This window comes from Octopus bimaculoides, chromosome 8 (genome assembly GCF_001194135.2).
Source record: "Octopus bimaculoides isolate UCB-OBI-ISO-001 chromosome 8, ASM119413v2, whole genome shotgun sequence".
NCBI classification, from domain to species: Eukaryota; Metazoa; Mollusca; class Cephalopoda; order Octopoda; family Octopodidae; genus Octopus; species Octopus bimaculoides.
The window spans coordinates 93,506,494-93,519,563 of record NC_068988.1 but is presented as its reverse complement, the minus strand read 5'-3'; the positions used below and the strand labels follow the sequence as shown (position 1 = coordinate 93,519,563).

General features: G+C 36.5%; 1 protein-coding gene across 4 annotated transcripts in view; it reads right to left on the bottom strand.

The window, feature by feature from the left end:
- Positions 1–13,070, bottom strand: part of LOC106869519 (transcription cofactor vestigial-like protein 2) — a 147,271-nt gene that overhangs the window by 2,344 nt on the left and 131,857 nt on the right. For all 4 annotated transcript variants that reach the window (XM_052970271.1, XM_052970270.1, XM_014915287.2 and 1 more), the window contains exon 3: positions 1,716–2,144. In XM_052970271.1, the coding sequence (XP_052826231.1) occupies positions 1,716–2,144 (429 nt within the window). The remainder of the gene's footprint in view (positions 1–1,715; positions 2,145–13,070) is intronic.

Sequence of the window (13,070 nt, the reverse complement as noted above, 5' to 3'; positions counted from 1 at the left end):
ATATATAGCTGCATATCTGCTACTCTTCCATTCTATTACTCATTCATCCATTCATTTATCCAATCATAAATATGAAGACATATAGAAATGCCAAAGAAAGTAAAACTATTCGAATGGAACCCGTCTTCATACATTCTTACTTTCAAAGAATGTAAACTAGGAATGAATGAAATAAATTAGTTGAAATGAAGGCTTCACTTTGTGTAAAAGATACGCCTTTTTCAAATGAGTAATGTTGATTAGAGCAGGACAGTTCAAATAACAGGCTTTTAATCCAGCAGTCGTCAAGTACTGGCACTTCGTCTCGTAAGTGTTGTCTAGCTGTAGCTAATGTTACTGAAGGCTAGCTGAAATATAAGTTACGTTAACACCGCTGTTCCTTACTTGCTGACAGTACTAATCCGAAGCATTGGGATGGAGAAGGTGAGAGAAACAAGAAAGAAAGGACAGAAACATCACAGACAAGAAGAAGGAATAAAATAAATTTGGAAAAACCGTTTTGTTTTACGTTTTTAAAAATGTTTTAACTTAAACGTTGTTGCTAGAATTGGAAAGTCTTATGAAGAAACGGATTGGTTTTGTTAATGGTCAAATTGGCAAGAGGGATTGAAAGGAGAAACTTCTCCTATACAACATTAGAAGCTCATCACTTGTTCTAATACTCTTTATTTATGTTGGGATTATTTCCTAATCCCAGTTAATCAGTAAACATTACTTTTACAAGGGAAACTGTTATTTTTGAAAGTAAGCTTCACACTTAATTTCGGAATCAGGTTTGTATTTTAAAGTCTTCTATTCTTTGAGATGAAGTCAATTATTTTCACTGGATTATTGTTATCAACGGACTAAACAAATTATTTCCTTTGCTGTTCAGCACAAAGTAACCGATTCCTTTCAACAAAGAAACTGGTTTCCTTCAATTGGGAGAGAGGGACGAAGGTTCTGTTCTAGTAGAAGGAATGATACTCAACTGTGAACAGAATAATTGACTTTCTGGAATAACAATTGTCGATTCCTTCTACACCAGTACATTGCTGGTATTAACTCCAGGAGTGTAAAGTATGAAGTTTAACACCACTACTTGACAACCGGAATGGATGAGTTTATACCCCAATAACCAAGCAGTTCGGCAAAAGAGGCGATAGAATAAATACCACGCTTTAAATAAATAAGTACCGGGGTTGATTCGTTTGGCTAAAAACTCTTCAAGGCATTGCCCCAGCATGGCCGCTCTCTAATGACTAAAACAAGTAAAAAAAGAAAAGATAACTACCTCCTGTCGAATTCCTGCCTAAATCGCATTTATATGTATTGCAACATACCTCGATGACCCTCGACTTTTTCGACTTACACGCTATTATTTATAGCTTTATCTACTTCGAGTTTCACCAATAAAAACAAATTATTTCGCGCTCTCTCAAAATTCCTAAGTTCCTTTGACGTAATTCTCGTTGGTAAGCACTATGCTTCTAAAAGAGACTGAGAAAATCAAAGGGTTGATTTGGTAGAATGGTTGGACGTCAGTCATGTTTACAGGAAATCTAGGTTCGTCTTCCAATTCAAAAGGTTTTAAAACTCAATATTTACACGCTGTTACTTGTAGCTTTATCTACTTCAAGTTCCACCGAGAAAAAAAACGAATTATCTACACGTTTAATTAATAAAATAATGAAAATAAAAAAAAGAAACGAAAATAATATATTAATGGCACTGACCTAAACCGCTCGATTCAAGATTGAAACTGGAACCCATCTCTCCGCTTAAACGAGGTACTGGATAATATGCTGAACTAAATGGGTCACTCGATTTCCCGACGTCGTACTGTCCATGTCTCGACTCAATCCGACTGCTCATTTGGGCTGGAGACTGCATCATAAAAGGTGTATAGTGCGGACTATATCGGCTGGCGGCGGTTTCCATTGGTGAATAAGAAAAGGTGTGAGCTGGTTGCGGAGCGTAGCTGTGAGTCTGTGATGCAAGTGAGTAAGGCCATGTTTTATGGAAACCCGACATTGCATAAAGGGATGAATTCAAATAAGCATCTGATGGAAAATGGAAACTGTGTGGAAGACTGCTCGTCGAACTTTGGTATGCACTATCCCAAAACGAGGCTGGAAACTTCCGATGACACATAAGTGGTACATCTACAAATAAATAAAATAAATGTTTTACAGTTTAAGCACTCAGTTCATCTTAAGACCTCAAATAGATTGCTTACAATTTGTCCTGTCTTCCATATTTGGATTTAGATCAGGATCTAATTGCGATCCTGGTAGTACTTCCGTCCCTTTCCATTCGTCCAGGTCCACACTCTCCCATACAAACCCGCCGAGTGTGAACGTCCCTTCAGTCACTTCAAACTAAGGTAACTGATTTTGCGGTATCCTTTCTATTAACTCCATATATTGTACCTCAAAAGTAAGCCCTAATATTCCAATCTCTCCCTCTGTACTTTAGAAACAGGCTACAATGTGTCCTATCCCCAAAGAAGACAACCTCTCTTACTCTGCCAACGATTGCCCTATCGGACTCCCAATATCACTAAGTTACTGGCGACAACTGTTAACGATGTCCTCTGACGTCGTGAATCTTTCTCTTTCTCTAATGACTATCAATACAGCTTCAGTGAAGCCAGGTCTTCTGGTGACCTCCCGGTGGGCTCTGTCTATTTGGAAGGATTTGATGAGAGCAATGTTGTCGTCGCCCTTGATAGCAACGATACGTATTGAGACTGTCTGCCTATGAGATCCACGCGTTTATCAACGCTTCGAACATCAGCTTCCTATCATATCGTACTATGGACGTTTTTGCGAACGAAACTAGCAAAACCATTGAAGTATTATGGAGAACATTAAATATGTCTTTACACAATATATCGTTAAAACATATCCAGTGAACGAGCTATATTCATATTGCATATCATAATAACATTGGCCGCAAAGTTCACTGCAAACAGTTGATATTTCGACCTACGAAACAGTAAAACAAAAGATTCAGAACATAACAAGTGTCAAATCACTATCTACTATTTTAAGAAAAGTTCATATTGGATAATCAAATACCTAGATATATATGACACATCTAAAGAGAGGGAATGGTGATTACACAAGGAATGCATTTGATCATACGAGTATTCTGTCAGGCTGGAGCTGGTTTTAAATAACCCCATGATTTTTTTTTTAAACAGGGCTTTTGAGATTCTTGATAAATAGTTACACCTGGAAGTTGAATTCAGTAGAGTCTACGTAAATCCTGGATTTTGTGTTTGCCTTCTCGAATCTAGTATTTTGTGATGCAAAACCCTAGCAGTAAAAAGGCAGGTTTAATGTAGCACCGTTGTTTAAGTGTGGACCAGATGCGGCACACTGTACAAACAGGTGCATGAACTAGAGTATCCGGTTTTCAAAATAATAATGTAAAATTTATACACACACGCACACACACATAAACACACACGCACGCACACACATACACACACACTCACACACACATACACACATATGCACTCACATACACACGCGCGTGTGCTTATACACATTGGTAGGTAGTCTAGGATAAAACCTATTGGGGTAAAGTCTAGGATAAAACCTATTGGGGGTAATTGATTATGTCTCTTAGCATTCTGGTATGGAATTTCCCCCCACCCCTGGATCCTCTTATGTTTTCATCCTCCATTCCAGAGAATAAGCACCAGTCACCAAGTCAAGAATTAAGTTCTGGGGTCGAAGTAATCAACTGTTAGTTAAAGGTTCGTTGCTTTCGATAGAAATGTTTTGTTGGAATTGGTTCGGTTCTTCTGTAGCAATGTCATGGAATTACCATTTGCGCTAATGAAACAAATTAACATTTTCTTATCTTTTACTTGCTTCAGTCATTAGACTGCGGCCATGTTGGGGCACCTCCTTGAAGAATATTTCGTTGAGCACATCACCGCCAGTGCTTTTTGTAAGCCTGGTGCGTATTATATCGGTTATTTTTGCCGAACCGGGTGTAAACAAACCAACACTACTTGTGAAGTAGTGGTAGGGGTCAAACACAGACACACACGCACGCAAGCACACTCAAGCACACACACACACACACACACACACACACACACACATATATATATATACGATAAGCGTCTTTCAGTTTCCATCTACTAAATCCATTCACAAGGCTTTGGTCGACCTGAGACTATAGTAGAACACACTTGCCCAAGGAGCCACGAAGTAAGTATGCATCTGGAACCATGTGGCTGAGAAGCAAACTTCTTACGAAACAGCTAAGCCGGTATAAAATTCTCTATATACACAGTCATGTTGGTGCTAATATTCATCGGTACACAAACTGTATAAGTAAAGAGAAATTTGAAAATGACGTTGATTGATTGTTGACAGAACTTGTGTAGTCTCAAGAACTGAACTAATTACAAATAGGATCAAGAAGTCTTTGAATATCCAGTTTAATCAAACGCTGAAACGAATGAAATTCATATCCTTATTAAAGAGACACGATTCTCATGAAAGGAACGAGGAAAGTCTTTGGTTCTGTATATCTCATTGGTTGAGGTTGACCTGGACTTAACACAGAGGAAACAAAGAGGTTTCAAGATTCTTGTTACATGAGTAAATGTGGACATTGGGTCTATACTTTAATGCTGAATGTAATAAGATTTTATGTTTGCCTCCGAGAATCTAGTATTTTGTTTCACAAAACACTAGCAGGTAGAGAGGTAGAATTAGTATAGCACTGCAGAGGTTTGTGCATGCAGAAGGGTATCTGGTCTTGAAGATAAAAATGTACAATATACACACACATACTCACGCACGCAGGCATTGGTAATTAGTTGATAGAACTGGTAGAGTGGCGAATAAAGATGTTGGTGTTTTTGGTTATATCTGTTTAGGTTCTGGAAATAAATTCCTCTAAGGTTCATTGACACATTTCACCTTTCATTCCAAGCAAGAGGCACCAGTCGACGAATAAGTAACGAAGTAATTCAAGCTATCAACTTCCGGCCAAATTTCATTACTTCACAATCGTTTGATTAAAATATATTTTCCTTAAAATGTTTGTTCCTATAACTAATTAGTTAATTTAGTGAAAATATGTTAAGTTTGGTAATAGTCATCAAATTTATCAAGAAAGACTATATCACAAATTAACAAACAATGTAGCGAATTAGCAAATCTCTGTAAGAGATGAAAATAGCAACTACATTGAGAAGTAATGCTTATTGTCTCTGCTTGCACTATACAGGGTGGTGCAAAAGCTGGAATACAGTTATGAAAAAAGAAAACACGTACAATACTCATTTTTATCAAAAAAAAAAAAAAATCAAAAGTTACGATAAAAGTATTATTATAGTTATGATAAATGTATTTTTATGATTAATGACATTGAAACTATCAAAAACGAGGCTAACTAATTTAATGAGCTAATAATCTTAATGAATTAAGTATAACAAATATTGATGTAATACATACTGTATACCTACTTTTGCACCCCGCCTGTATATCGGATGCAGATTGCATAAGTAACCAACTGGGATCCATATATGACCCTCACAAGTTACGCATAAGATTTGTTGTTAAAATTTCTGTGCAACAAACTGGTTGTACTTCTGCTCTACACAAAATATTTTAACGATTTTTAAATAGAATTCCTAATAATATTTAATTATGAAAAATATAATAGGGTTTCTTTAAAATCGAGTGGTAATGAGGGTCCAACCGAACAAAATAGAAATCAGAGGGGTCCATAAGTAAAAAGTAGCAGAGAACTGCTGGTCTAAATGATAACATAAGGGAAAGAAGGGGTTTCAAGATTCTTGTTACATGGCTAAGTTTGGCCTCTGGAGCCAAACTTTTATTCTTAAATACTAAATGTAATAGAATTGTTTGCCTTCGAGAATCTAGTATTTTGTGACACAAAACACTAGCAGGTAGAAAGGTAGAGTTACTGTAGCACTGTCGTTCTGAGTGAACCAAAGGTGGTACACTACGTGGACTTGTGCATGGATGGGATTATCTTGTCTTGAAAGTAAAAATGTCCAATATACCACACAGATACTAACACACATGTACATGCTGAGACACGACACGTGGCAAAATAGCTGAGAGAATTGGTAGAGTGGAGGATAAAGATGTTGCGTTTGGTTGTTGCTTTAGGTTCTGGGATCAAACCATTCCTAGTCCCTCTACTAATCCTTTGATAATCCCTTCCACACAATAAGCACCAATCAAGATATAACTACTGGGGTCCAAGTAAGCAACTTCTAGCTAAAGTTCCATTGATTTCAAAAGTTCGATTAAAATATATTTTCCGTAAAATATTTGTTCTTATTATTGATAAGTTCATTTCTTGACAAATACGTTAGTTTTGCCATTGTCATCAAATTTATTGAGAAAGATTATTTTTCCAATTGTCCAAAGGACTTTGCAGCTGTTCATCGAGCTGTTACCATTCATGCGCTTATTAATCATGGCTCATTACACTCATGATACAAATACGTTGGATCATATTGATCGACGTTGATTTTGGGCCTAATAGACGGAAGAGATACAAAGACGTTTCGAGATTCTTGCTACTTGAGTAAATGTGGACATTCGGTCTATACTTTAATGCTGAATGTAATAAGATTTTTTTGTTTGCCTCCGAGAATCTAGTATTTTGTTTCACAAAACACTAGCAGGTAGAGAGGTAGAATTAGTATAGCACTGCAGAGGTTTGTGCATGCAGAAGGGTATCTGGTCTTGAAAACTGAACAATGACATACATACATACACACAAATACACAAGCACATACACGTTCGTGGGAAGAAGACAGAATCTGAAATAAAATATATTTTGTTATTTAGTTACGTGCCTTAAAGTTCTGAATTCAAATCCCCCACCCATGCCTATCCCCATTTTTCTTTTCATTCTCATTAAATTAATAAAGTAAATACCAACTGAGAAATAAGAACGCAGGTAGAAAAAAATCAATTATATCCTGGAAACAGAGGCCCTTGAGTGGCCATAGTTCAAAGAGTGAAAGCTGTTAAAGAACTGAAGAAACGGTGCCGTTTCTACTGCTAATGTAAATATGTTACTCATAAAAATGATTTGACCAAATCGAAGACTAAATATCCTGTCAGATGTTTTATTGATCAACTGGAGATGAATCCAGTCTGCTTTGTGTCTTGATTGAAGCGGTTATAGACTTGTACTTTTTATTGCGAGGTATTTATTTTTCAGCTCACGTAATCTGCTAATATTACACGAAACGATTCCATCGAGGTTGACATTGCCTTTCATCCTTCCGGGGTCGATAAAATAAGTACCAGCTGAGCACTGGGGTCGATAAAATAAGTACCAGTTGAGTACTGGAGTCGATGTAATCGATTTCCTCCTTCCATCCTTCGAAATTGCTAGCCTTGTGACAAAATTTGAAACTGATATTACTTGAAATGGTTGGCGGCGAGCTGGACGAATCCTTACAGCATGCCGGTGAAAATTATTGGTGACAATTCGTTTGTCTTTATGTTCCGAGTTCGAATTCTGTGGAGGTCGACACTGTCTGCCATTTTTTGGGGGGGAGGGATGAAGTCTATAAAATAAGAACCAGTTGAGCACTGGGGTCGATGTAATCGACATACCCGCTCCACTGAAATTGCTGGCCTTGTGCCAAAATGCGAAAACAATATTAATAGAAACGGCAAAATGTTTAATAGCATTTCGTCCGTCTGTACGTTCTTGCCCAAAGTGCACGCCGTGGGCCTGAACGCAGAACCATGTCACTGGAAGGCAAACTACTTACCACACCTTGCTTTCTCGCTCATATTCTTTATGGAAATATTAATACACAAATTTTTCTGTGATTAATTCTCATCTTAAGATTGGAAAAGATTAATGAACTACGAAGAAGGAGAGAAATTGTGCGAATAGTTTGCGAAATAGTCATATTCAACAAACTGTCCGACCTTTCAAAGAATTAATATTTCGCAGAAATTCAGTGATGAAGTGGTTTTAAGAAAATCCTGTTTAACGAAAATATTGGAAGTATTGAAATTTAAATTGAAAATCTTGGCTAAGAAAGAGTGATACAGAGATGGCTATTTATTTAGTAGTGCTGCCGTTGCAATAAACGGATTTATTCAACCGAGTGGCTAATTGCAACATCAACGAATGTTCAAACACCGTTTTTCTATATCAATAGTAACGGATTTTGACTTGTAGTTACCAGTGAGAACATGCTGCTGACAAAGCGCAATGAGACAGAAATGCGCATCTAGCATTTTTACGGGCTCTGCTTGGACGAGTTCTCCTCTGATACGGATATATTTCTGTTTCTAAACATAGTACGTTCATAAGAGATAACATCTCTGGGCAAATAGCGCAGAAAATTTGCTTTATTCGTGGTGTATTTCCAATAAGTTTGATATGCAAATGGTTATTTTAATAAATACGGTTTCTGTTGCACATAATGGAATAATATATCTTCAGCTTACGTTCAATAGTTTATTTTTAAATTCTAAGTAAAATGGAATTTTTGTTTACCTTCTCGAATCTAGTACTTTGTGATGCAAACCACTAGCAGTAAAAAGGTAGTTTTTATGTAGCACTGTTGTTATGTTGTAGACCATTAGTAGTGTGGTGGTACACAGCATACGCGAGTGCAGAGATGAAAGTTAGCTGCTGATTGAAACTATAAATGTGCCATATATAAATAGACGCATGCGCACACAGCGTCAAAGAGATGTTAAACTTGGTACAGTCTCAGGTAAAATGTTATGTGGTGACTGGACCCTTCCATTTAATTTCAGAAACCAAATACCATCCGTGTCCACTTTTCCTTTCATCCTCTTTAGCTGAACGAAAAGTACAGAGTTCGAAGCACCTACATTCTAGAATCCTGGGGCCCCGAACGACTAAAAGCAGTTAGAAGATGAAAGATTAAAAGAAAGAAAAGCATTCTGTATTTCCCCTCTTTTTTTTCTTTCAAACGCGAAAGTATGTGGCCAAGTGGTTAGGGTGTTGCAATCAAAATCACAAGATTGTGGTTTCGATTCCTGGACCAGGTGATGCGTTGGGTTCTTGAGCAAAACACTTCATTTCACATTGTTCGTCGTCACTCATCTGTAACTTGGTAACTCTGCGACCAACTGACGTCTCATTCACGGAGAAAGTTGTGATCTCGGTCACTTACATGCTAGGGTTACCGGGTAACCGGGTAACCTGCCCCATGAGTTCAAGCACCCAAGATAGTAATATCCAGGTGTGCATGCTGGGGAGGATTCTTTCTAGCAGAAACACTTAACAATAGTTTTTTGAATGAATGGCGAGATGGCATAATTATTACTGTCCCACGAAAAATATTAATACTTAGCGACAATTCTTCCGACTTTACACCCTGAGTTCAAACACCGCCGGGTCGACTTTTACCTTTCGTCCTTTCGGGTCGGTAAAATAAGTACTAGCTTGAGTACTGGGTTCAACTTTCTCTCTCTCTCTCTCTCTCTCTCTCTCTCTCTCTCTCTCTCACACACACACACATACACACACACACACACACATGACCATGTTAGTCAAGTGCCAAAATTTGTAACTCAGACTTTTTGAACTGGCAGAATCGTTAAAGCATAGACCAAAACACCTTCTAGTAATAGGTAGACTCATTAGGTTTTGGGTTCAAATCCTATCGAGGTGATGAATTTCGCATTTCATCTTTCCTGGATCGATAAAGTAAAATAACAATCAAGTAATGATGTTGATATAATTGATTATTTCCTTCCACCAAAATCCTTAGGTAAATGTAAGAAGTTAAGAGTTGTGTGTCGAAAGAATGGTTTGAGTGGAAGCGTATAATTTAGTATTTAGTTGGGGTAGTTTAACTCCTGAGTTCACATACCTTCGAGCTCAACTTTACTTGTCATTAATTTGTGATTGATAATATAAAATATCTGTCAAGTATTAAAGCCAATGTATAATCGATTATATAGCGCCCACAAATTCAAAATCGTATGTATTAGAAATCTTTAAGTAGAATGGAAAATTCAAAAGAATGCATACATACAATCATACATACGAACATACATACATACAAAAATACCCTGTTGTTGATTTTGAAATTCCGATGAAGGAACCTCGGATCTAGGTTAGAAACCAGTTCTTTCTCTATTGGCAAGAAATCTTGAAATAAACTGAATAAAGACATACATACATACATACATACATACATACATACATACATACATACATACATGCATATATACATATATACATACATACATACATACATACATACATTAAGATTCATTATTCATCGGTACATATTTGTATATTTCAACATAATCTGAAAATGTGAATATCTCATAAGTCACTATAGCTTTAGAGTTCTTCAAAACAATTTTGAGTCAAATACAAATCAGTCTTTACCAAACAAAATAATTTACAACATATTTCTGTTCAGAAGGAATTAAATTTTAGACATAAGTTTCGGCTGAAATTTTATTGTTTTGAATAATTTGGTTTAAGCAAATGCGAATTAATGGCGTATGTCTTAAATTCCTGACATAAATATCCAAAGTGGGAGAGTTTAATGGCCCACATTTCAAAAGTCAAAGAAAAGCTGTGTGCTTAACTACCAACCAAAAAATAATATTTAGCGAGCGATGCTTCAGCAACAACAACAACAACAAAAAAGTCTTCCAAAGATTTATTTGATGTCAGAATTAAAACACTTTCAACGACTTTATATTTACCGTGTGAAAATTTAAATTTTGAAAAACAATTTTTAAAACATATTTAAAGAACATCTTAATACTTGTTGAGAATAAGGCGGCGAGATTGCAGAATCGTTTAACAGGGTGGGGGGAAAATGCTTAGCAGCATTTCGTCGGAGTTCAAATTCCGCTGAGGTCGACTTTACTTTTCATCCTTTCTAAATAAGTACCAGTTGAGCACTTGGGCCGATGTAATCGACTGAATCCTTCCCTCGAAATTGCTGGCCTTGTCCCAAAATATGAAACCAGTATTTTTTCTGAAGCTATATCTTTCTTGTGAATTTATTTGTAATAAAATTTAATACAAGCTTTGCAGTTTTAGAGTGACTGATTTAGTCGCTTCTATCGATCCCAGTGCCTGACTGGTACTTTATTTTATCAATCTTGAAACGAGAAAAAGTAAAGTTGGCCTCACCGGGATTTGAAATCAGAGCATAAAGCGCCGAAAAATTTATTCGCAATAATACAGAAAATAGTACTGTTTAAATATTCTTAAATTACAAATGTATATCTATTCTATTTTCATTTGAAATTCTGTCTCTGCGCAATTGGATAAGACAAAAGTCTGTCATATGTAATACGTCTGGAATATTTTACACTCATTCTCCAGTTAGATAAGCTAAACTGGTAAATCTTATCGATACAGGAAACAATAACTCATAAATCATGATTTGGTGCTCCAGTAGCATAAATTCGCCGATTTTCATTGTCTGAGAGACTAAGTAAATGAACAAACGCTTGCATGAATGAGCAGTGAGTGAGCAACATATTCATTGGATCGTTGATTCATCACTAGAATCAAAGTCCACATGTAGTACATCTAATCATCTCACCAGGAAGAGCCCACGTCTCTAATAACTAAGATGCGATTTAGACGCAACTTCCTTCAAATGAATGAAACAATTGTTGATAATACATCACTCGTTTCATAAATGAATGAATTGTGACGAATTATATGACAATACTATGTGATGCGGCCATTTGAGATTCGTGTTATCTCTATGCCATGAAAATGTCTGCTTTTCGATTACGATAATTGTTGTAAAGGGGTGTTTTCCACAGTTATAAAGTGTGGCCACTGTTGTGACTGAAGCTGTTGTATCTACTCTTGTAGCCACGATATTTCTTGGTATCGGATACAATGTATCTCTTGTATACCGGAACGGTAATACACAGCTTTGTCTATCGTGCTATCGTTGATAGCTCTGCAAGACACCGACTTTGAACCGTTTACCCTGACTGTTACTCGAACTCGACTATAACACGCAACTGACACTTAACTCCAACTGAGAACTCGTACAAAGACTCTACAGCGACTGACACATGACTCCCTGTACTGGTTGACGTCGTTTCACTTTATAGTGGCTGTCCCATACCACTTGTCGCGTGGGATGGCTGTACCATTTCCACTATTACAATAAGTTACACTTTAAATCAGTGTTCAACATGTATCAACCGAGATACATGTGACCCTTAGACCCCCATATCACCCCTGGGGTCCTTATAAGATGTTGCTGTTAAAATTTATGTGCAATAAACTGGGTCTACTTCTACAATACTCAAAATGTTTTAACGATTTTTTAATATAATTCTTAATATTCAATTATAAAAATATAACAGTTTCTTTAAAACATGGAATGGCTAAGAAAATCCACCCAAGTAAAAACAGGAGTCAAAGAGGTCCACAGGTAAAAAAGAAAGATATGGTCGAGAACCACTGCTTTAAATGAATGCCACAACCGTGGATCTCACCTCTAAAGTGGCGGGCACGTAGGACAACCTATATGATTCAGTCCATGATTGTTAAGAATGTTTAGCACAACCCTGCTTCGTTTATATCCACCACAAATAACTATCAAGAATAATCTTCCGCATCATATTACATAATGTATTCTGGCTAAATTACTTCACATGAATTACCTTCGCAGTTATCCCTAACTCAGCAGCGATGAAGCAACGCCATAAAGACACCATTTCGACATCTTAAAACTATAACACTCTACTGATAACACAAATATACTTTTTGGTTTTAATTTTTGGTCTTGTTTTTGTTGCTGAATCTCGGATTACTTGTTTAGAATAATTATTTGTTGAAGAATGAAGTACAAACAGGAAGTAGTTCCACTAATTTCTTTTTTTTTTTTTTATAAAACATTTTGACCAACATATAGCATATGTGTATTTATATTTGATATAAGTGTGTTTGCACACACACACACACACACACACACACACACACACACACATACATGTTTCTATATATGTATGTATGCAAATGTGCAAACATATGCTCGTAAATATACACATGTTTAGATATATATA